The 25803-nt window shown below is 43.0% G+C and overlaps 1 protein-coding gene across 7 annotated transcripts in view; it reads left to right on the forward strand.

The window, feature by feature from the left end:
• LOC126235747 (leukocyte elastase inhibitor-like) overlaps positions 1-25803 on the forward strand; it is a 196262-nt gene that overhangs the window by 14594 nt on the left and 155865 nt on the right. For all 7 annotated transcript variants that reach the window (XR_007544805.1, XM_049944534.1, XM_049944538.1 and 4 more), the window contains exons 2-3: positions 1541-1627; positions 8071-8250. Coding sequence is in view for 6 of the 7 variants with exons in the window: in XM_049944534.1 (XP_049800491.1) it covers positions 1553-1627; positions 8071-8250 (255 nt within the window). In the remaining variant the exon portion in view is untranslated. The remainder of the gene's footprint in view (positions 1-1540; positions 1628-8070; positions 8251-25803) is intronic.

The raw sequence follows: 25803 nt of genomic DNA on the forward strand, positions 1-25803 counted from the left end.
CTTCGAAACTTTATGCTCTGTTTCTCCTACAACTCGATCTTCAGTTATTCTCATTTGGGATAGTGGACTTTGCCCTAGTATTGTCAAACTGGCTGAACACTCACATAAAGAGGTAATAGGATTGTATTACAAGTCTGAATGTTTTCTGTGCTCTTGCTGAAAATGCTGAGTGCTGTAGCAACCTTGCGTGGCTTCGTTTGCATTTTCATCCACTAAATCCTTGAAAACACCCGAGTAGCCTCACTTGTGTATCGTGAATCTTGCCTAACGATCTTTGCCACAATAATATGTTTATGCAACCTATCTCCTTCGCCGAAATTCATAGCGAAGCTAGCATAATAATGAAACCAAAGGTAAATAATACTCTACAGTGCTTTTCGTACTACGCTGATGAACAAATTCTGATCTATCTTCATAGCTTTAGTTTATTTCTGCTTGCATTTCAGTAAATTAATTTGTCTTTGACTCTTCGAGATGTAAAGTCCCATTGAAACTCATGCTTCTCTTGAACAATCTGAAGGAATGGTCGCCTTAAAGAATAGTTCAAGTATTCACATTGTTTATGGAAACTACAATTTATGTAAACCAGGATGCCCAGAAGCACATTCGAGTGAAATTTCAGCCGAATATGATAACAGTGTCTCAAGCACTGCGCAATATCTTTTGGTTCCATCGCATCATTTTCGTTAATTTCAGCTGAATGAGAGTTGTCTGAATTCAGTGTTTATTATAGAAATGCACATACGAGAAATGGATCGAAAACACTCAGGAGAAGCTATTCAGTGTATAGGATCATGAACATAGGCTCACTAATACACCTATGGATAGATCGTGTTGAACAACGATACAATAACCTTGTATAGCCTTTTCTAGCTGGTTAAATAACAGTCAATGTTTCTCAGATCATCTGGACATATAATGTAATAATAGGAGTAGTAATAGTAGTAGTAGTAGTAGTAGTAGTTTTATTAATCGGTATATCATTTTTACAAGGGTACTGGACATGAAATGGTATTAGAATTTGTAGTTTCCCAATTCCACATTCACAAAAATACCTTGTTGAAATTCATTTAACGTCACCAAATTTTTGCATTTACGACATTCTGCCCTGAGTACAATGTTTATTAATCAAATACAGTGGTCAAGACAATAGACTACTCATCCAGCAAGTAAAATACGTTGACACACGGTCAACACAGTCGCACTCAATGCGTCGTTTCAATTGCGTTCACAGTGCGTCACTTCATTGCCTTCATTTTTCCTCTATCAGCACCCCATAAGCCACAGTGTTTGTCCCCAGTATTTGTAAAGGTATACATTTTCCATTCTCCATTCGTATACTGAACTTAGTAAAACGAATACATACATCATCGGTAAGTTAATATATGTGGATTGTATTTGCCGAATATTATTCTTCTAGTTTTCCGTGTAACTTAACGTAATTCTCAGTATGGAAAGCATGTTCAGATAGAAATGTATTCGGACTGTTTATCAACTTCCTCAGTGCATTCTTATAATTTGTGTTCCTTTATTTTTGCAGACCGACGAAAAAATGGCAGAGGAAGTGAACGTCGCCCTGCATAACATATCTCAGGCAAATAATGTCTTTACTTTCGACATGTACAAGGTTGGTATCCAGGCAGTCCGCTACACGACAGTATGGAGTCGTGCATTTTACTCTTTTGGAAAAGCTGATTTAGGTATAAGATCTACTGTGTGCGTTACCATTTTTGTACCAGCAATAGTCAAATGAAAATATCTTATCACGTACATAACTAAAAGACGTGAAGAACTGATAAAAGTGCAGTTCCCTATCCAAACCATCAAGCATAAGAAACCATAGGGCTTTTTATAGGGGAATTTCAAATTTTCGTGCTTTTCAGCATATTAGAATGTAACTAGTTCTGTTTGAAAGACAGGCGAAATTTTTTCATTTATTCAACAGGTAAGTCGTATTAAGTGTGATCTGTGACAGTTTTCAAAAATTATTCCATTATATTTGTTTCACCAAACGCTGCCATAGTTACCAGTTAACTGGATATTCTTTCACGTTATAATGTCACCTGACGTACACTAAAACAAATAGTAGCAGATTACTGTTTATGAGTTTCAGGAAAAAAGGTGACGAAGAAATTGAAGATATGTATGGTGAGATAAAAGAAATTATTCAGGTAGTGAAGGGAGACGAAAATTTAATAGTCATGGGTGACTGGAATTCGACAGTAGGAAAAGGGAGAGAAGGAAACATAGTAGGTGAATATGGACTGGGGCTAAGAAATGAAAGAGGAAGCCGTCTGGTAGAATTTTGCACAGAGCATAACTTAATCATACCTAACACTTGGTTCAAGAATCATAAAAGAAGGTTGTATACATGGAAGAATCCTGGAGATACTAAAAGGTATCAGATAGATAATGATATATAATGGTAAGACAGAGATTTAGGAACCAGGTTTTAAATTGTAGGACATTTCCAGGGGCAGATTGAAGAAAATGCAAAAAGTTGGGAATTTAAGGAGATGGGACCTGGATAAACTGAGTAAACCAGAGGTTGTACAGAGTTTCAGGGAGAGCATAAGGCAACAATTGACAGGAATGAGGGAAAGAAATACAGTAGAAGACGAATGGGTAGCTCTAAGGGATGAAGTAGTGAAGGCAGCAGAGGATCAAGTAGGTAAAAAGACGAGGGCTAGTAGAAATCCTTGGGTAACAGAAGAAATATTGAATTTAATTGATGAAAGGAGAAAATATAAAAATGCAGTAAATGAAGCACGGAAAAAGGAATACAAACGTCTAAAAAATGAGATCGACACGAGGTGCAAAACGGCTAAGCAGGCAAATGTAAGGATGTAGAGGCTTATCTCACTAGGGGTAAGATAGATACAGCCTACAGGAAAATTAAAGAGGCCTTTGGAGAAAAGAGAGCCACTTGTATGAATATCAAGAGCTCAGATGGAAACCCAGCAAAGAGGGGAAAGCAGAAAGGTGGAAGGAGTATATAGAGGGTCTATACAAGGGCGATGTACTTGAGGAGGACAATATTATGGAAATGGAAGAGGATGTAGATGAAGGTGAAATGGGAGATACGATACTGCGTGAAGAGTTTGACAGAGCACTGAAAGACCTGAGTCGAAACAAGGCCCGGGAGTAGACAACATTCCATTAGAACTACTGACGGCCTTGGGAGAGCCAGTCCTGACAAAACTCTACCATCTGGCGAGCAAGATGTATGAAACAGGCGAAATACCCTCAGACTTCAAGAAGAATATAATAATTCCAATCCCAAAGAAAGCAGGTGTTGACAGATGTGAAAATTACCGAACTATCAGTTTAATAAGTCACAGCTGCAAATACTAACGGGAATTCTTTACAGACGATTGGAAAAACTGGTTGAAGCAGACCTCGCGGAAGATCAGTTTGTATTCCGTAGAAATGTTGGAACACGTGAGGCAATACTGACCTTACGACTTATCTTAGAAGAAAGATTAAGGAAAGGCAAACCTACGTTTCTAGCATTTGTAGACTTAGAGAAAGCTTTTGACAATGTTGACTGGAATAGTCTCTTTGAAATTCTGAAGGTGGCAGGCGTAAAATACAGGGAACGAAAAGCTATTTACAATTTGTACAGAAACCAGATGGCAGTTATAATAGTCGAGGGGCATGAAAGGGAAGCAGCGGTTGGGAAGGGAGTGAGACAGGGTTGTAGCCTATCCCCGATGTTATTCAATTTGTATATTGAGCAAGCAGTAAAGGAAGCAAAAGATAAATTCGGAGTAGCTATTTAAATCCATGGAGAAGAAATACAAACGTTGAGGTTCGCCGATGACATTGTAATTCTGTCAGAGACAGCAAAGGACTTGGAAGAGCAGTTGAACGGAATGGACAGTGTCTTGAAAGGAGGATATAAGATGAACATCAACAAAAGCAAAACGAGGATAATGGAATGTAGTCGAATTAAGTCGGGTGATGCTGAGGGAATTAGATTAGGAAATGAGACACTTAAAGTACTAAAGGAGTTTTGCTATTTGGGGAGCAAGATAACTGATGATGGTCGAAGTAGGGAGGATATAAAATGTAGACTGTCAATGGCAAGGAAAGCGTTTCTGAAGAAGCGAAATTTGTTAATATCGAGTATATTTAAGTGTCAGGAAGTCGTTTCTGAAAGTGTAGCCATGTATGGAAGTGAAACATGAACGATAAATAATTTAGTCAAAAAGAGAATAGAAGCTTTCGAAATGTGGTGCTACAGAAGATTAGGTGAGTAGATCACGTAACTAATGAGATATTGAATAGGATTGGGGAGAAGAGGAGTTTGTGGCACAACTTGACAAGATGAATGGACCGGTCGGTAGGGCATGTTATGAGGCATCACGGGATCACCAATTTAGCATTGGAGGGCAGCGTGGAGGGTAAAAATCGTAGAGGGAGACCAAGAGATGAATACACTAAGCAGATTCAGAAGGATGTAGGTTGCAGTAGGTACTGGGAGATGAAGGAGCTTGCACAGGATAGATTAGCATGGAGAGCTGCATCAAACCAGTCTCAGGTCTGAAGAGCACAACAACAACAACAAAAAAAGATGTAATGTCATTCTTTCAAAACCAGTTCTTCTCCACCATTTAAGTAAAGGCGTAACATCTATAATAAGTACCTACGTAGCGCTGGTAGGAAATCATAAAGCGGCGGCCACGTAATCTATTCTGCGAAACTGCGTGGATGACATTTACGGTGCTTCAAAATTACGTTTCGGGCGCGTGTAAGCTATTAAGGCCGCCCAGTTTTCAGAAGGAACTGTAATACATCATTATCTGCGAAAAGTGGTGAACGCCCATAAATAATATGGGGCTGCTTCCTCTTGGACCAGCTACAGCCGCGGAGACCTGCTATTAACTGTCATTAACTACAAGAAAGCCCGAGCCGCATTACATGCGAAGATCATAGTCGCTCGCCCGAAATTTAAATTTCGCTGGCTAGGCTAAGAAATGAGAAACGAATAACTCATGGTCTAACCATTCGCGTGATGTGAGTTTGGTAAGTCATCAAATGGCGTTCTGCGTCTGACTCCGCGAAGGAAAATGCAATATTTTAGCGCTGTACCATTTCGTTCCGTAGTAGAAGCCACTTCCACGTGTACCGAAATCTGAAACATACCAACCATCTGAATCACACTGCTATTAGCTGAACGTTTCATCATAGCATCCGGACCGTGTGACGCGTTTAGCTGACCTTTATAGTACAGTCAGTCAAACAGAACGTTTGGCATCCATATCTCATTTCTCACAAGTTTTGTGCGACTTCAGGCGTAGCGCCCTACCGATTCTGCAAGACCTACGACAAACGCAGTTAAGAGATATTAATAGTCTCTAGAACTTTGGCCTTTAAACCATGTAAAAGTACCGTGACAGTTTCTCATAAAAGGTGAGGTCACTGAACGTCGCTGTTTTTTCGAAACAGAGAACTGTATCCCCACTGTATGTGTGCATACGTCAATATGGCGCTGCCAACGACTGAAATGTACTTATATACACACTGGCTCCTTTAGAAAGAGTTTAGAGCTGTGCTCTATTGCAGTTCATCTAAACATTCCTGTGACCCGTAAATGACATGTAATTGCTTCTGCAACACAAGTCAGACAGCGGTTGTGTGTGTGCCCTGCTGGGTAGAATCCCTTATTTCAGGGATATCCTCCGTCACCGAACTGGGAGCTCTCCATTCGGGTTTCTTACCACTCATGTACTATGTTTCGCATAATGTTAGTCTGGATTCCATCCTGCTTGGCAGCAGCTTTGCAAGAACCAGTACAAACGAAGCTCCTACAGGCAGAGAGCGAAATTGTACTTCTCCGTTTTGATGGTTGTCCCACCTGTCCTTTTCCTCTAAAGTCGCAGCGGCAAGCTAGATCCTGCGCTTCTGTGTCAGGGACTGAAAAATATCGTCCTACCATTATCTGAGCGATGTCTGCAGAAGTTGTTCGAAAAAATTCTTGCCTAAAGACACCTGTTTTTGTGAATATTTTCGCCTAAGTTTTTCTGAATGGTTTTCACATCTTCGTGGATCTTATGGACGAGAAACTTCTTCTGTGGCCTATTGTTGCCTTTACTTCGTGATTTCGTCATTGCTACGTGAAAGGCTGTGAGGTTCTCTGCATATGGTCGCTATTTGTGCCAATGCCGAACCCACGCCAGCCCCCAAGTGAACATCAACGATCGTCCGTGTAGCGTGGAACAGACAGCAATTTGTGAGGTATGCTTCAGCAGCATAGTATGCCACGCTTCTAATGTTATGAAAAACAGTGCAGAACGCTGTGTTCAGAAATATCCAGTTAGCTGTACAGTGTCAAGTTTCTTCGCATTGAGCAACGACTGAGAAGCCAGGGGAGCATAGAAATAGTTCTGTGAGAGACGATAGTCGTATTTAAGTGCTGAGGTGCTCACGATATTCGGTAGTTACGAAACATAACAATCCTGACATTACGAGAGAATGAGTGAATGTACCCGCGGCACAGGTGGACATATGATCCGAAGAACAACTCGTGTGTTCTTCTACAAAGAATACAAGTCGTGGAAGAGAGAAATGATAATGGTTAGAGTGTCTCGATGGAGTGCTTGTTGTGGTGCTAAATTAGGGAAGTTGATTGTTGCGAGAGACGGAATTTGCATTTTTATGTCAACAGCGTAGATATTGGTTACTACGGGTTAGTAGAAACAAGTGTGGCGTGATAGGAATCGTTCCCATTCAGGCCACTATTTTGGGACTACGCCAATGATATCATACCCTTCGTGGAAACTAAATCCGATCAACATGGGGATGTTTATGGTCCATCAGCTGTCTTGCTGCATTTTCTGAAGTTTTCTAGAGCCTGCACACAGACTGGAGTTCTTTGATTGTGAAACCAACCACGTAGTGAAACGTTTCGGATACTTTGGAGGCATCCAAGCTTGAAGCGCTTTGTGTGTCTGCGAGGCCTCTCTATGCAGTAATGGGAGAAGTGTTGGTTTTTCTACCATACCTGGTAACCTTGTTGTCTATCTGTAGCAGCACGTGCAGTTGCTTACTTTCTCTGGCAGGGATTACTTATATCAGTTCAGGTGAAAATTAATTCTAAAAGGTAGGCAGAATTGTAGAAAGCTATTAAGTAGTTATGTTTGTAAGTCAGATGGCCTCCTTCAACTTCCATGGAAAACTGAACGATCCTTGATTACATTAAATTCAGTGCAATCAGCTCGATTATCGATTAAAATAGTGTGTTACAGCGAAACCTATACGAAACCTCTGTTGTATACAGAACTTGCTTGAACTTAAAAATAGCTTTCACATCTCAATCTAAGGAATACAAGTACAAAATATTCCTTGGACTGAAGTTAACGATTCGGGTGCAACAGCGATTTGGTTCTAGGAATGTCTCAGCCTCCTTTCATCCTCAATTAACAGCTTTAAGCCATTTTAAAAAGAATTTTTCTATGCACTCTCAACTAAATAACGGGTGGTAGAATGTGTAACTTGAAAAGTAATGGTTTTTTGTTTTAGAATCTGTAATTCCATTCGTGAAATAAAAATTCGGAACTTTATGAAAAGAAACAAATGTCGAACATTAACGACCAAGGTTGTCACAGTCTATCACGTTGAATGTATTATCTGATACATAATAATTTCGATGATATTATAAGAAAGTGTCAATCAGATATATTAATTACATAAACTTCTTATTCACGAAGCACTTAGAAACAATTACTTTGTTTGCAAATAGTTTTCTGATTCAGCGTTTCAGATGCTCTTACTTACCATTACTGTATATTAATTATGTAGAAAAGTTACATAATTTGCTGTCCTCATTACAAGTGGACCATCAGAATGCTTTGTTGTTGCTCGCTATCGATGGTGATGGCATAATTCATTCATTCCATTCTAATTCTAACGATCTCTACGAAGATATTTAGGTTTCACAGCCTTAATTTCTCTTAGCAGATAAATGTTATTATATTAGTGCAGAGCATGAACTACAAACGAAATATACTACTGTATCTAAAAACTGTCTGAAGAAGAATAAATTGTGACACACGTATTCATTTTCAGATTCTGGCGGCGGAGCCTGGAAACTTGTTCTTCTCTCCTATCAGTATACAGGTAATACTCGCGCTCACATTCCTTGGAGCCAAAGGCAATACGTCCAAACAGATTGCCAGAGGACTGCGTCTACCTGAGGACACAACTGTCGTTGAAAATGGTGTTGGGGCTATAATGAACAGATTACAGGTGAGTAAAGGTTGTGTAAGGGACCAAGGCACGTAGAAGGGATTCCTTATTCGTTAATATCAAAAGAACAGAAATCATTTCGCTTCTACATCTACATCTACATCCATACTGCGCAAGCGACCTGACGGTGTGTGGCGGAGGGTACTTTGAGTACCTCTATCGGTTCTCCCTTCTATTCCAGTCTCGTATTGTTCGTGGAAAGAAAGATTGTCTGTATGCCTCTGTGTGGGCTCTAATCTCTCTGGCTTTATCCTCATGGTCTCTTCGCGAGATATACGTAGGAGGGTGAAGTTGTGTTCTCGAAACTTCAACAAAGTAGTTTGTAGTCGGATTCTTGATACACGTTTAACGATATTATCTCTGTAAATTTGATTTCAGTGATAGCCAGTGAGACAACTTTCTTAGTATGGTAGAGGCAAAACTTATAAATTTTCGTACCTAGGGCGACAACAAGTGCGTGCTTGCATTTTCTTTCCGGTGTTGAACGGCTTTTTTGAATATCACATACTGACCTTAGAATCTGCCTTAGAGTCTGCTTTATTGAGCATTTTTCATTAATCGTCGTCGAATCACAGCTTTCGTAGGCCTTCGTGTATACAGGTATGCAACTCCGGCTTCCAGGATCTGGCGAGTAGACATGTTACCAGCATCACTGCCTTAGCCAGTATCTGTTCAGGCAAGGGACCCACAGACACTGGTGTCCAAAATTAAAGCAACAAACAGTAAATTTGCAGTTTTGCCTTTTTTGGCCACAAAACAGTTTAAACAGGTGATAACAAAGTAGAAACAATGTAAAGAATACAGAACGCAAACAACTGCAACATGCATAACAGTAGACGGAAATGTTCTTCGTTTTTTCCATCTTAACAGATTTACACACACATTTCGACAACTGGGGTGTGACCACCTCTGGTAACAATACAGGCCTTGACATATTGTAACCTCCCCACAAAATAATTCAAGTGTAACCTCCCCACAAAATTCATTCACATTTAACCTCCCCACAAAATTCATTCTCATTTAGTGTAACCTCAAAACAGAAAAATTACTAAACCTCTCAACAGTAAAAATTATAATTATGTCGTTCACATTCAGTGTAACGTCCCAACAAAATAATTTCCGTAACCTGGTAATAATACAATGTAACTAACTTCTCAATTAAATTGTCGCTCACTTATAACTTTTCAATAACTGATTGTGAATTTAAACTGGTTAATTTTGGACGTCAGCAGTGCTGCGTCATGGCCCTGAAAGATCATTCTGAATAAAAAAAGGGAAAAATTCTTACCTCAATGAAGTCGCCGGATAACGCATAGGCCGGCCGCGGTGGTCTAGCGGTTCTAGGCGCTCAGTCACGAACCGCGCGACTGCTACGGTCGCAGGTTCGAATCCTGCCTCGGGCATGGATGTGTGTGATGTCCTTAGGTTAGTTAGGTTTAAGTAGTTCTAAGTTCTAGGGGACTTATGACCACAGATGTTGAGTCCCATAGTGCTCAGAGCCATTTGAACCATTTTTTGATAACGCATACATATCTGCTCTTACAATAAAATTTTCTAGCACAGCCCTGTGCAATGCTGGCCGATAGATTTGTCATTTATGAAAGGAAATAACTGATTTATCTTTTGTAATAATCGGGATGATCATGGATTGGAGAAATTAGTAAATTCTTTAAATTGAAATGAGTGGTTGTTAAAAGTTACTTTTTATGAGAAAGATTATTATTAGGACATTTTTAAAACATTTACATGGGACTTGAGATAACATTACTAGATATGCGCGAGGCTGCTTTTTACCTTATACAATAATACTCAGGCTCCGGCATCGCTGCACCGCGACCGGCCCAGCCAACACGATACACCAGACCAGACCAGAGCAGACTGCTCACTAGCAACAACTTACTGCTACAGCTACACAGTTCCTACTGCAGTCAACACTGCTCTCTGGTCAGAGATTCTCTTATACCTTGCATATCGCAGGCAGCGCATGAGCAATACATCGAAATTACGTCTGCTCGGACCTCTTACAATATGTGTGTGAATTCCTGAGGGGCCAAACTGCTGGAGTAATCGGTCCCTAGACTTATACACTACTTAAACTAACCTATGCTAAGAACAACACACACACCCATGCCCGAGGGAGGACTCGAACCTCCGGCGGGAGGCGCCACGCAGTCCGTGCATGGCGCCTCAAACCACGCGGCCACTCCGCGCGGCACAGGCCTGACAACGGCAAAACATACAGTGAGTGAACAACGTCATCAATTTAATGTTGAGGCAATAACGCCCATTCTTCCTGCGGAGCTCCTCGTAAGTCTTGGTGGATGCTGACGCGATGCAACCCGTCTCCCTAGTGCATCTCAGACAAGCGCTATGGGATTCGAATCGCAGAGCGAGCAGCCCACGCGATGCGTCCAGCATCTTCCGTTTCCAAGAAAACGTCAACCACTCGTGCTTTATGAGGTTGAGCATTATCGTCCATCAGCACGACATCTGGACGCACAGCACTTCACAACTACCGTACAAGAGGTCCCAAGACCTCGTCACGATACCAGGCGCCACTTAATTCTTTATAATTCACCCGTACGATTTTATGAAGAGATGTTCGAGTGATCAACATAATCCCTGCCCAAACCATTAGCGATCCTCCCCGATATCGGTCTCTTTCCACTATGTTCGGATCTCAAAATCGTGTACCACATTGCCTTCAGATGCGAATCCGTCGAGAACCACTCTCCAGACCAAATCGGGACTCATCTGTGAAAAGAACATTGGCCCACTATTCGACTGTCCTGGCGGGATATTGACGACTCTACACGTCCCTTCTATAAGGACGCACCAGAGGCATACATACAGCAGGTCTCTTGATGCGTCGCAGCTAGGGCACGATCGCCAATTTGTCTATTAAAGCTTTCTTGTATGAATGTATGTGGGCCCCAGTGTAAGTAGTCAGAATCTTATACGATCTGCAACGGGCGAGCTGTATCCTGCAGACGTGCGTCATGACCATATGGCGTGACTGCAGCGTGTGAAAGTAGCGGAGAGGCGCTTACAGAGCAGTTACATTCTCTGGAACTACAAAAATTAATGTGGTGTCACCGCCAGACACCACACTTGCTAGGTGGTAGCCTTTAAATCGGCCGCGGTCCGTTAGTATACGTCGGACCCGCGTGTCGCCACTATCAGTGATTGCAGACCGAGCGCCGCCACACGGCAGGTCTAGTCTAGAGAGACTCCCTAGCACTCGCCCCAGTTGTACAGCCGACATTGCTAGCGATGGTTCACTGTCTACATACGCTCTCATTTGCAGAGACGACAGTTTAGCATAGCCTTCAGCTACGTCATTTGCTACGACCTAGCAAGGCGCCATATTCAGCTACTATCAATGTATTCTGATCAGATAATATTGTGAATTATGTACCGTCAAGAGCGACGTTCATCATTAATGGATTAAAGTTAAGTATCAAACTAATTACGTCCGCTTTCTGAATTCTAATTCCTTGTCATGTTCCAGAGCCCACGTCAGTATAGTTCTTCCCTCCTCACGCCAGCCTGCGTGAGCTAAAACGCGTGCATTTCTGCCACCATTCGTAACACGGTGTTGCCTCTTCTGCCAACACAACAATTAATAACTGATCTAGAAATAGCTTGAGGAACTTCGTATTAGGTACATAACCTTCTGTTGTGTAAAGGATTTGGACAGTTCTCATTTTAGCAAACCTTTCGTAATTTTGCTGTAGTAATAACTTTAAGAATTGAAGTAGATATTTGTGTTTTGTGTTGGGCTGAGTGTGAAAGAGAGTACTCATGTGAATGTATGTGGGAAATTCGCCAATATTAAATTTTCAGTTTGTAATTCTCTATAGGAACTTGCAAGTGTTCCAGCTTTGTATCGTGGGAACGAATCCACCAATGGTTCCCCTACTAGTAGATGACGGATGTCCAAGCATGTTTGAATATGTAAGAGACAGTCAGAACGTTCGCGACTATATAGCTAAATTCCAGACGTAAACTACTGCTTAGAGTTTATTTCATTTTATTTGTTTAACAAGAGAGTTTTGAGTTGCTTATGTTAATGACGTCAATGAGCTGAGAGCAGTGATGGTTCTTGCTAGATTTTGGGGCGAGCTGAGCCCAGAAAGTCAGTTCTGATTGGCCGTAATTCTGTACAGCCAATAAGTGAGACGGTTTACCACCGAACGCTTGAGATAGAGGGGCTTGTAGAGGCAGAGAGAAGAAGGAAGTGGCGGACTAGCTTTCATGCTGAAAGTGTCGAACGCATTATGTGTAAAATGAAGTGATATTGTGACTTCCGCGTTTCGGTACAGTGTTAAAGGTAGCTGGTGTTTAGCATCAACTATTTGTGAAATTTTAAGAGTCGAGAGATATTTTGTTCTGGAGAAAATCGCGTGTGTAAACTTTGATGATTTGAACACCTGTGGGCTGATGATCTTTCTTAATAGCAGTAAAAAAATCCTAATGCAAGTTTAAAAGGACCTTTGAACTTAGAAATTTGAATAGCAACCCATTTTCGGTTTATTCTTTAGAGTTCATAAGACTGTTTTCAGCTTTTTGTACTTATAGCGGCCTCCGACGTGTAGTTACGAAATCTGTTTCTTCAACACCGCTTTTCTGAGATCTCTTAAGTAGCTGCAGTCAGGAGCTACGTGTGCAGATCTGCAGCAGTATCGAGGTGGGTGGACAATTTATGTTGCAGAACCGCCGTCGATGTGCGAAAGAGCGCTTTACGTCGCACTCTGGCAATAAAGGCCACTCTAAGCCTTCTCTCCACCGTTTGCCTCAATACAACACGTCCCATGGATGCTGCGAGGTCAGATGCCAGTTGCAATGCAGTATTAAGGCGGTATCGCCGAGCCCTTACAGCCAAATAACGGTCCTGTCTTTCTGATATCACACGCGGTCGGCCCTGCGCTGGTCTTTATGATACAGTTTCGGTCCCAATAAACTGCCGCCACACCCGAGAAACAACAGAACGATTCACGTTAAGCCATCGAACCACATGAGTTTGCCACTGTCCTGCTTCCATTCTTCCTATGGTCATCCACTGCAGAGAGTTTGGTATGCTTCTTCTCTGTGGAATACTGCACCGCCTGTGACTGTGTATACAGCAACTGTGGATGTGGGACTGCGGCAAACACTCTTCCGTTTGGTAGGTGTCCTGATGTCATCGTTGGCGTGGTTTTCCGTTGACCGAAATACCATTTTCCGTGCAGAACACGATCGTACGGCCATCTGTTGACAGTTTGTATGATTATATCGTGAATTAGACACAAGACGGAGAAACAGTGGTTCACTGCTTTAATTTTGGACACCAGTGTATTATACCTGTAGAATTTACCTTACCTTCATTTTTGGGCAAATGTAATTTTTTGCGCCGTTTCAAATACATGATGTCCGTAAAGTCTCTTTACAAATTAAAATGTTACAGAGTTAAAGGAAAAAACAGACACGTGAAATGTTTTACATAATGAGACATACATACAGGGTTATTACAAATGGTTGAAGCGATTTCACAGCTCTACAATAACTTTATTATTTGAGATATTTTCACAATGCTTTGCACACACATACAAAAACTCAAAAAGTTTTTTTAGGCATTCACAAATGTTCGATATGTGCCCCTTTAGTGATTCGGCAGACATCAAGCCGATAATCAAGTTCCTCCCACACTCGGCGCAGCATGTCCCCATCAATGAGTTCGAAAGCATCGTTGATGCGAGCTCGCAGTTCTGGCACGTTTCTTGGTAGAGGAGGTTTAAACACTGAATATTTCACATAACCCCACAGAAAGAAATCGCATGGGGTTAAGTCGGGAGAGCGTGGAGGCCATGACATGAATTGCTGATCATGATCTCCACCACGACCGATCCATCGGTTTTCCAATCTCCTGTTTAAGAAATGCCGAACATCATGATGGAAGTGCGGTGGAGCACCATCCTGTTGAAAGATGAAGTCGGCGCTGTCGGTCTCCAGTTGTGGCATGAGCCAATTTTCCAGCATGTCCAGATACACGTGTCCTGTAACGTTTTTTTCGCAGAGGAAAAAGGGGCCGTAAACTTTAAACCATGAGATTGCACAAAACACGTTAACTTTTGGTGAATTGCGAATTTGCTGCACGAATGCGTGAGGATTCTCTACCGCCCAGATTCGCACATTGTGTCTGTTCACTTCACCATTAAGAAAAAACGTTGCTTCATCACTGAAAACAAGTTCCGCACTTAACGCATCCTCTTCCATGAGCTGTTGCAACCGCGCCGAAAATTCAAAGCGTTTGACTTTGTCATCGGGTGCCAGAGCTTGTAGCAATTGTAAACGGTAATCCGTAAGATTTTCCAAACCGTCGGCTGTGGTACGTTTAGCTCCCTGCTTGCTTTATTCTTCGACTTCCGCGGGCTACGCGTAAAACTTGCCCGCACGCGTTCAACCGTTTCTTCGCTCACTGCAGGCCGACCCGTTGATTTCCCCTTACAGAGGCATCCAGAAGCTTTAAACTGCGCATACCATCGCTGAATGGAGTTAGCAGTTGGTGGACCTTTGTTGAACTTCGTCCTGAAGTGTCGTTGCACTGTTATGACTGACTGATGTGAGTGCATTTCAAGCACGACATACGCTTTCTCGGCTCCTGTCGCCATTTTGTCTCACTGCGCTCTCGAGCGCTCTGGCGGCAGAAACCTGAAGTGCGGCTTCAGCCGAACAAAACATTGTGAGTTTTTCTACGTATCTGTAGTGTGTCGTGACCATATGTCAATGAATGGAGCTACAGTGAATTTATGAAATCGCTTCAATCATTTGTAATAGACCTGTATTTAAGTCTTTTTTTTTTTTTTGCTCCAATTAATATGTATTTATGTTGGTAGAATTAGCTGCACAAAGTACATCAAGACGGTAGCCGTTTTCTTACTACTTCCGCTGTAACAGCCCCACATCATTGTTGGCAATGACATAAGTAATCCTCTGCTTGAGATGAGTGATGTCCCATATATTTGTCAAAGCCAGTGATATATGATGAAGGTGGTGGCCTTGGCTGTAAGCCACCTTTCCCACCGATGACACTGGAAAGTTTTAATTGGGAATTCACTCACATGTAATCCACAATATGATGGTAAAGCACCTTACCGGAAAGTTGTGGTCCTGTAGTGCTACGCTGAAGAGCAAAAGAAGCTGGTACACCTGTGTAGTATTGTGTAGGGGTCCCGCAAGCACGCAAAAGTGCCGCAACATGCCGTGGCATGGACTCTACTAATATCTGAAGTAGTGCTGAAGGGAACTGATACGATGAATCCTGCAGGGCTGTCCATATATCCTTAAGAATACGAGGGGGCTGGGACCTCATCTGAAAAGCAGCTTGTGAGGTACCAGAGATATGCTCAATAATGCTCATGTCTGGGAAAATGGTGGCCAGCGGAAGTGTTATAAATTCAGAAGAGTATTCCTGGAGCCACTCAGTAGAAATTGTGGTCGTATGGGTTGTCGCATTGTCCTGCTGGAACTGCCCACGTGTGTCAGATAGCAGAAAGGACATGAATTGATCCAGGTGATCCGGTAGGATGCTTACGCACTTGTCACCTGCCAGAGTCGTATCTAGACGTATCAGAGGTCCCATATCACTCCAATACACACGCCCCACACCATTACAGAGCCTCCACCAGCTTGAAGAGTTCCCTGCTGACATGCAGGGTCCATGAATTCACGAGGTCGTCTGCATACCCGCCGTACACGTCCATCCGCTCGATACAATTTGAAACGAGACTCGTCCGACCGGGCAACATGTTCCCAGTCATCAACAATCCAATGTCGCTGTTGACGGGCCCAGGCGAAGCGTAAGGTTTGTGTCGTGCAGTCAACAAGCGTACACGAGTGAGCCTTTGGCTCCGAAAGCCATATCGATGATGTTTCGTTGAATGGTTCGCACGCTGACACTTATTGATGCACCAGTATTGAAATTTGCAACAGTTTGCTAAAGGGTTGCACTTCTGTCACTTCGAATGATTCTCTTCAGTCGTCTTTGGTCCCTTTCTTGCAGGATCTTTTTCCGGCCGCAGCTACGCCGGAGATTTGATGTTCTACCGAATCCCTGATATTCACGGTACACTCGTCAAATGGTCGTACCGGAAAATCCCCACTTCATCGCTACCTCGGATATACTGCTGGTGGTCCTCCCGAATGCGAGTCCAGTGTGCTAACCACTGCGCCACCTCGCTCGGTCGGATATACTGCGTCCCATCGCTCGTGCGCCGACTGTAGTACCACGTTTAAACTCACTTGAATCTACACTCCTGGAAATTGAAATAAGAACACCGTGAATTCATTGTCCCAGGAAGGGGAAACTTTATTGACACATTCCTGGGGTCAGATACATCACATGACAGAACCACAGGCACATAGACACAGGCAACAGAGCATGCACAATGTCGGCACTAGTACGGTGTATATCCACCTTTCGCAGCAATGCAGGCTGCTATTCTCCCATGGAGACGATCGTAGAGATGCTGGATGTAGTCCTGTGGAACGGCTTGCCATGCCATTTCCACCTGGCGCCCCAGTTGGACCAGCGTTCGTGCTGGACGTGCAGACCGCGTGAGACGACGCTTCATCCAGTCCCAAACATGCTCAATGGGGGACAGATCCGGAGATCTTGCTGGCCAGGGTAGTTGACTTACACCTTCTAGAGCACGTTGGGTGGCACGGGATACATGCGGACGTGCATTGTCCTGTTGGAACAGCAAGTTCCCTTGCCGGTCTAGGAATGGTAGAACGATGGGTTCGATGACGGTTTGGATGTACCGTGCACTATTCAGTGTCCCCTCGACGATCACCAGTGGTGTACGGCCAGTGTAGGAGATCGCTCCCCACACCATGATGCCGGGTGTTGGCCCTGTATGCCTCGGTCGTATGCAGTCCTGATTGTGGCGCTCACCTGCACGGCGCCAAACACGCATACGACCATCATTGGCACCAAGGCAGAAGCGACTCTCATCGCTGAAGACGACACGTCTCCATTCGTCCCTCCATTCACGCCTGTCGCGACACCACTGGAGGCGGGCTGCACGATGTTGGGGCGTGAGCGGAAGACGGCCTAACGGTGTGCGGGACCGTAGCCCAGCTTCATGGAGACGGTTGCGAATGGTCCTCGCCGATACCCCAGGAGCAACAGTGTCCCTAATTTGCTGGGAAGTGGCGGTGCGGTCCCCTACGGCACTGCGTAGGATCCTACGGTCTTGGCGTGCATCCGTGCGTCGCTGCGGTCCGGTCCCAGGTCGACGGGCACGTGCACCTTCCGCCGACCACTGGCGACAACATCGATGTACTGTGGAGACCTCACGCCCCACGTGTTGAGCAATTCGGCGGTACGTCCACCCGGCCTCCCGCATGCCCACTATACGCCCTCGCTCAAAGTCCGTCAACTGCACATACGGTTCACGTCCACGCTGTCGCGGCATGCTACCAGTGTTAAAGACTGCGATGGAGCTCCGTATGCCACGGCAAACTGGCTGACACTGACGGCGGCGGTGCACAAATGCTGCGCAGCTAGCGCCATTCGACGGCCAACACCGCGGTTCCTGGTGTGTCCGCTGTGCCGTGCGTGTGATCATTGCTTGTACAGCCCTCTCGCAGTGTCCGGAGCAAGTATGGTGGGTCTGACACACCGGTGTCAATGTGTTCTTTTTTCTATTTCCAGGAGTGTAGATAACCTGCCATTGTGGCAGCAGTAACCGATCGAACAACTGCGCCATACACTTGTTGCCGACCGCAGCGCCGTTTTCTACCTGTTTACGTATCTCTGTACGTGAATACGCGCGCCTGTGCTAGTTTCTTTGGCCCTTCAGCGTACATATTCAGTTTACAGGTCCAGGCAAACATATTTTTTATTGATGTCCCTCCGAAGAAAAACGGACTAATGACGCGATTACACACGATGCCACGCCACACATTCGCCTTTGGACTATCTCTCAGAAGTTCCGTTGACAGACTTGGGTTTTATGACCCCCATGTTCTCGCAATGTATATATTCAGCTTCCCTGAAAGATGAAAGCTTGACTCACCCGCAGACAGTCGTTACAGCATGTTATCTGGAAAATCTTGTAATTTTGGTTTACCTTGTGACTCCTACAGACTGATGACCATAGATGTTAAGTCCCATAGTGCTCAGAGCCATTTTGACTCCTACAGCAATTGCACTTCGTAAGCGTAGAACGGCAAATTTTGTAAGACTTTGTTCATTAATTAACGTGGCAAGTGTAAATGTTTGAGAGCGACACGGATAGACTTCTGGAAGATCTTACACGAACGATGTTTTCCTCATATTTTCTTGATAGTCCACTCTTCCTTTCTCCAATACTATTCCAGTCTCCTCATATTTATTGCGCCACGTAAGGAAATGACGGTGGATGTCATCAGTACGTAGTTGTGTGTTCTTGCTGGGCCTACATCTCCCATATCTGTTTCAGTACATCAGAATATATAGTGTGACTTCCCCTGAAGAGTTCGTTTCACTGTATCTCATCCATTAACAGGGCATCTAAAATATACACAAATGCATTATGATTAAAAACTTAGCAAACCAATGAGTGTACAGTACAAATTTGATGACGATATCTCATCGGTTTCCACTGTAATGAATTTTTGAGCAGAAGAGAGACCTCATCCATGATGTGTATGTAGTGGGGAAAAAGTGATAACGGAGAATTTGCTTTCGAAAATTAAATCTTTTGTCGGCTAACTTTCTAGTACTCAATCTGTCAGCTCCATACGGCAGCGTAGGAGTGCCATTTGACGGTATGTCTTTTTCTCTGAATCTCTGAATTTTGCTAGGCGGGGGTTGTTGTGTGTTGACACAGTTTATTTCAAACAGGTTACATTTGTATGTACTAATAACAGCATTTTATAAATTTCTAGTTATAAGTTGATGTTGTTGACCAGGTGTTTCTTCTCACTAACCCTTATCAAATACCCAACTTGCAGGAGCCTCGCTGCACGATTCCTCCGTAAAGTACCAATCACTAATATGTTGTTTTTAGTGCTGTTTTTATTTTGGGCTAGGTATGTTGCTGCCTCTGTCATCGCAGCTCCATTTTCTGCCAGAACTGCAATGTCATCTACACAGTATTCAAAAATGGTTCAAATGGCTCTGAGCACTATGGGACTTAACATCTGTGGTCATCAGTCCCCTAGAACTTAGAACTACTTAAACCTAACTAACCTAAGGACATCACACACATCCATGCCCGAGGCAGGATTCGAACCTGCGACCGTAGCAGTCGCACGGTTCCGGACTGCCTTTTCTTCAGTTATATCCCTTCCTTCACCGTAAAAAGAAAAGACTCCTCTCCTTTTTGTTCTACTCGTGATTATTTTATGCTAGGTAGTTCCCCTGCAGTAATGTGCATCACATAGTCGCATCATTTGAGTGCAGGCATCTGCAGTACGTCCGACCCTACTTTCCAGCATACCCTCCGCCCATTGGTACTATCGATTAGTATCAACTACCATATGTACCACTTTCAGTACTATTACACTTGCTTAGGGTGTCATCAGTACAGCTAGCAACCCACTTCACAGATAATTTCAAAACTCTATTACTATTTTTACTGTTATCATATGACTACTGATTTTAAAGGGCTGTCAAATGAAAACGAATGTCTCCAGAACGAATCGTTATTGGTACGCTTTGTTGCATTAAAACAACGAGGAATTTCATATTGGCTGTTAAAGAAGTTTTGTAATCAGTTTCTTTCGTGTCATAACTAGCGAGAGTATGAGGGTAAACCATTTTATAGCAACGCCCCATTGAAAAGTCATGAAAACATTTCGTTCTTGTTAGGATTTGTTATTATTAAATATCAATAACATTTCGGCGATTGAAACTTGTAATATAAGTACGAAATCAAAAGCAGTTGAGTTCTAACACATACTACGTGATCAAAAGTATCCGGACATGTGGCTGAAAATGACTTACAGGTTCGTGGCGCCCTCCATCAGTAATGCTGGAATTCAGTATGGTGTTGGCCCACCCTTAGCCTTGATGACAGCTTCCACTCTCGCAGGCATACGTTCAATCACCTGCTGCAAGGTTTCTTGGGGAATGGTAGCCCATTCTTCACGAAGTGCTGCACTGAGGAGAGGTATCGATGTCGGTCGGTGAGGCCTGGCACGAAGTCGGTGTTCCCAAACACCCCAAAGGTGTCCTATAGGATTCAGGCCAGACCTCTGTGCAGGCCAGTCCATTACAGGGATGTTATTATCGTATAACCACTCTGCCACAGGCCGTGCATTATGAACAGATGCTCGATCGTGTTGAAAGATGCAGTCGCCAACCCTGATTTGCTCTTCAACGGTGGGAAGCGAAAAGGTGCTTAAAACAACTATGTAGGCCTGTGCTGTGATGGTGCCATGCAAAGCAACATGGGGTGTGCGCCCTCTCCATTAAAAACACGACTACACCACAACACCACCGCCTCCGAATTTTACTGTTGGCACTACACACGCTGGCAGATGACGTTCACCGGCATTCACCATACCAACACCCTGCCATCAGATCGTCACATTGTACCGTGACTCGTCACTCCACACAACGTTTTTCTAGTGTTCAATCGTCCAATGTTTACGCTCCTTACACCAAGCAAGGCGTCTCTTGGCATTTACAGGCGTGATGTGTGGTTTATGAGCAGCCGCTCGATCATGAAATCCAAGTTCTCTCATCTCCCGCCCAACTGTCATAGTACTTGCAGTGGATCCTGATGCAGTTTGGAATTCCTGTGTGATGGTCTAGATAGATGTCTGCCTATGGCACATTACGACCATCTTCAACTGTCGGCGGTCTCTGTCAGTAAACAGACGAGGTGGCCCTGAACGCTTTTGTGCTGTACATGTCCTTTCACGTTTCCACTTCACTATCACATCGGAAACCGTGGACCTAGGGACATTTACGAGTGTGGAAATCTCGCGCAGAGACGTATGACACATGTGACACGCAATCACCTGAGCACGTTCGAAGTCCGTGAGTTCCGTGGAGCGCCCCATTCTGCTCTCTCACGATGTCTAATGTCTACTGAGGTGGCTGATATGGAGTACCTGGTAGTAGGTGGCAGCACAATGCACCTAATATGAAAAATGTATGTTTTTTGGGGTGTCTGCATACTTTTCATCACACAGTGTAGCATAATTAAGGTGACACGATACAGAACTGAGGGTTCGTGTCCCACTTGTGCCAAACTTTTTTTACCCCCTTATCGTTTTCTAAAACGTTGCGGGAAGTTTGTATGAACTTAATAAAATAATTTCTGTAATATCTGACGTCATGCGAATACAAGTGCACGCTCTGCCAGGAGTGAGTTTTTCGATATGGTGAATTTTTGTAAGCTGATGAACTTCCTGAGTGGATATATCTTTCATTTTTGTATTATTACATGTTCACAGTTACTGAAGTTTTTATTTGTGTATACCACAGGCAGATCAACATGACTAGCATATGCCAAGAAAGAAAATTTGTGTTTTAATAGAGCTGGCATATGAATTCTATGTGCGTCCATTTTCCTGAACGAACTGTATGGTTTGCGAGCCAAATAAAGCCGACAACTACCGCTGCGTAGCGCTGAGTGTTCAAAATCATGTTATCCAGGTCGTGGCATGTGCCGACGACGCTGTGTCGTGTGACGGGGGATATCCTGTCTGCGTGCATGTCAACGTTAGCTGCCTTGTCCCATACGCCGACGGCTTTAGAGAACAGGTGTGTGTTTGGATCAACAGCTCATTTCGACGAGTGAAGGGTTTACAGGCTTTTCTACAAATAGTCAACAGCTGGGAACAAAGTAACGCACAGTTAAAGTACTCCGCTGTACAGTTGTATACTTATCGTACTTCCCTCTTGAATTTCTCGTCAAACAGCGTGAACAGTAGTATTGTAAGTAGGCTGTTTAGGTTTTTATATTGGTAACGCCACGTAGCGCTCTGTATGAAAATCACTGACTGTGCTGTGTGCAGTCTGTGGCTGGTTTGCATTGTTGTTGGCTATTGTAGTGTTGGGCAGTTGGCTGTTAACAACGTGTAGCGTTGCGCAGTTGGAGGTGAGCCGCCAGCAGTGGTGGATGTGGGGAGTGAGATGGCGGAGTTTTGAGAGCGGATGATCTGGACAGAGACAGTAAATTTGTAAGACTGGATGTCATGAACTGATATATATATATTATGACTTTTGAACAGTATTAAGGTAAATACATTGTTTGTTCTCTATCAAAATCTTTCATTTAATGTTTTAACGTTTCTGAAACATACAAAGTAACCATAATAACAAGCACAAGGAAAGGAGCACACTAATTTCCGCTGACTGATTACAGTAAGGATATTGATAACACTGTGAAACGTTCCCCTTAGAAAAATTGTACATGACTGCTTAAACGACACACAATATTTTTAGCGCAACGGAATCTGACTTTCAATAATCCCCACAAAAGAATGGCCCTGACTAACATTAACCTATACCTTTCACAAATCACTTACCCCACAAAAATCTTCGTTACTCAAGCTACTGCAATACCGAGCGCCACTACTGCCAGCTAAATAAAAGATTCAAACTACTGAAGGCACTAACTACTGATAGGCATAGTTAGCAAATGAAAGATTTTGATAGAGAACAAACAATGTATTTACCTTAATAGTGTTCAAAAGTCATAATATATATATATATATATATATATATATATATATATATACAAATTTACTGTCTCTGTCCAGATCATCCGCTCTCAAAACTCCGCCATCTCACTCCCCACATCCACCACTGCTGGCGGCTCACCTCCAACTGCGCAACGCCACGCGCTGTTAACAGCCAACTGCCCAACACTACAATAGCCAACAACAATGCATACCAGCCACAGACTGCACACAGCACAGCCAGTGATTTTCATACAGAGCGCTACATGGTGTTACCAATATAAAAACCTAAACAGCCTACTTACAGTATATCAATCACAAACTCTGAATGCTTTGCATCTGACAAAAGGGATGGAGTCGTCGCACATGAATATGCTGCTAGGTATCCTGTTCGACGTCATCCAGAGAAAAATGTATTTCATCTCACTCTAGCTAACGAGGAAGTCATTCTAGAAGCTATGCCCAAAGAACGCCAACGAAGTATAGGTCACGCAACAACACATGATCACTGACGTGTGAAAGAAGGACTGCACCCCAACCATATTCATTGAAGTGATTCAGCATCCTGAAGACTGCGTCCTACGTATGCAGTTTTGTAAATGGTTCCAACAAGAACAGGAAGCCAACGACAACTTCCTAAAAATTATAATACGGCCTGATGAAGCTGTGTGATGGTCTCTTCAGTATCTACAACGCCCACCATTGGTGTCTAGTTAACCCACATGTCACCTGTAACTTTAGACGTCGGGCCCACTTTAGCATCAACGTATAGATCAGGACAATCAAGTATTTCTAACAGTTTGCTTGAATCACTAGAAGATATTGCACTTCACGTTCAGCCGGGGTTGCGGTTCCAGTATGATGGTGCACAATGGAAGAAATGCGAGATTTTTTTGAGAAACAGACCAGTGCTGGAAATTCTGTTTTAAGGCCTCCGCTTGTTCCTGATATTGATCGCTGGATTTCATCCTGTGGGGATTCTTGAAGAAGCACGTCTATTCTGCTCTGCTGATGAATTTGCAAGTACTCTTGTAAATATGGACGCAGCTATGCTGCAAAGAGTTCAAAGAAGCGTAATGAAGCCAGTCGCTAAATTTTTGGAGATGCGGGGAGGTCGCATTGAGCATTTGCTTTGAAGAGCATACACGTTTTATGAAAGGTATGCTTTCACTGATGATAAATTCAGTATGAATGTTTAAATCTCAACATTGATGAGTTTTGTAGCCATTTCTGTCCAATGACAGGTAAATTATTTTTAACAAATCATTACTCCCCATGAATTTTTCTGACATATCGGGGCAGTAATAGTTCTCAAGTTTGTTTGTGTGGTCGACCTCAGCAGCAAGCATATAAATACTTGTTTTCTAAATAAAACTGCCTTTTCCCGCTGCTAGTTACTTTATTTATCCCATACGAGTTTCGCCTTCTCCTGTTCTAAGGCATCATCAGTGGAATCTATAACGATACAGTTTTGTTAGTTACAGATTATCAAACTTCTTTTATCACTGCCATATAATCACATCGTTGTGTTCTCGCCTTCCACACACTGATCACCATGTTTCTCACTCTTTTCTGTGGTGGACTATTGTTCTTTTGTCACTCGATACAACTATTTCGTCGTACACCGCTTTTCACAGCGTAAATATTGCGACTCCATTACGTGTTTCATCTTCTTTGGTATGTTTACCTATTTGTTGCCAACTTAACGAAGCATGTGTTCATTACTAACTTCTATTATTTGTGATGTTTATACCGTGTGTGTGAATGAGTGAGTGAGTGAGAGAGAGAGAGAGAGAGAGAGAGAGAGAGAGAGAGAGAGAGGGAGGGAGGGAGGGAGAGGGAGCCTGGAAATATGGGACAAACCACTCTACATTTGCAGAACACCTAAGAGAAAATGACCACAAACCAACCACCTGAGAATATGACACGAAAATAATTAGAATCAACAATAAAAAACACCTCCTGACCATGCAAGAAAATTACCACATACATAAAACCAAAGCAGAAGGGAAAATCCTGTTGAATGACCAAGTACACATGCCAAGCAATTCATTATTTACACTAATAGATAAAATAATAGTATAACGTTCACAAAAAGTATTAATATAATAATATTGAGCAGTGTAATAATAATAGAACCCAACACCTTTACACTCACTCATCCACGAACCACTCCACAGAATGTTGAAACGAAAAGTGAAAACAGCTGTCACCAAAGTTTTCTGCCTCTCGCTAACAGCTACACCTGCCACTCCCCCCCCCCCCCCCCCCGCACCCAAAATAAGGTCAACTCTATCAACCTCTGTAATTACTTTTTTATTTACAAAAAATCGCGAAGTGAACTGTTTGATGGATTCCACTGATGATGCCTCAGAACAGGAGAAGGCGAAACGCGTATGGCATAAATAAAGTAACTACAAGCAGGAAAAGGCAGTTTTATTTACAAAACGAGTATTAGTGATAGTTCTGTTCTTTACAGAAGCTGCAGTTGTAGGATATGTATCAAAATAAGAAAATAAAAGGAAATACGCCTAGATCCAGAATCGAACTCTGAACTACAGTATTCTAATGCGAAATTCTACTCACTGCACCAACTGGGAAACACAACTATGACTACAAAGTTACCGAGCTTATGAGTGTCAAGCAATCCTGTAAAAGACTCACTGGGTGATTGATCCAAAATGGAGGGTTACTCTAATTTCGAAGAAGTTATTGGGAGATTTAGCTTGTAAAACCTATTTCAGTAATTCTAAGGCCCTGTTCGAACAACAAAACCTGTAACACAAGGATATGTTAGAATTCAATAAGAAACTTCTGTTTGACGTAACTCTTAGTGCAACATTTCTTTGAGCCGCATTGGTCTGTATTTAAACATGATCTCCTTGATCG

This window comes from Schistocerca nitens, chromosome 2 (genome assembly GCF_023898315.1).
Source record: "Schistocerca nitens isolate TAMUIC-IGC-003100 chromosome 2, iqSchNite1.1, whole genome shotgun sequence".
Classification (NCBI taxonomy): Eukaryota; Metazoa; Arthropoda; class Insecta; order Orthoptera; family Acrididae; genus Schistocerca; species Schistocerca nitens.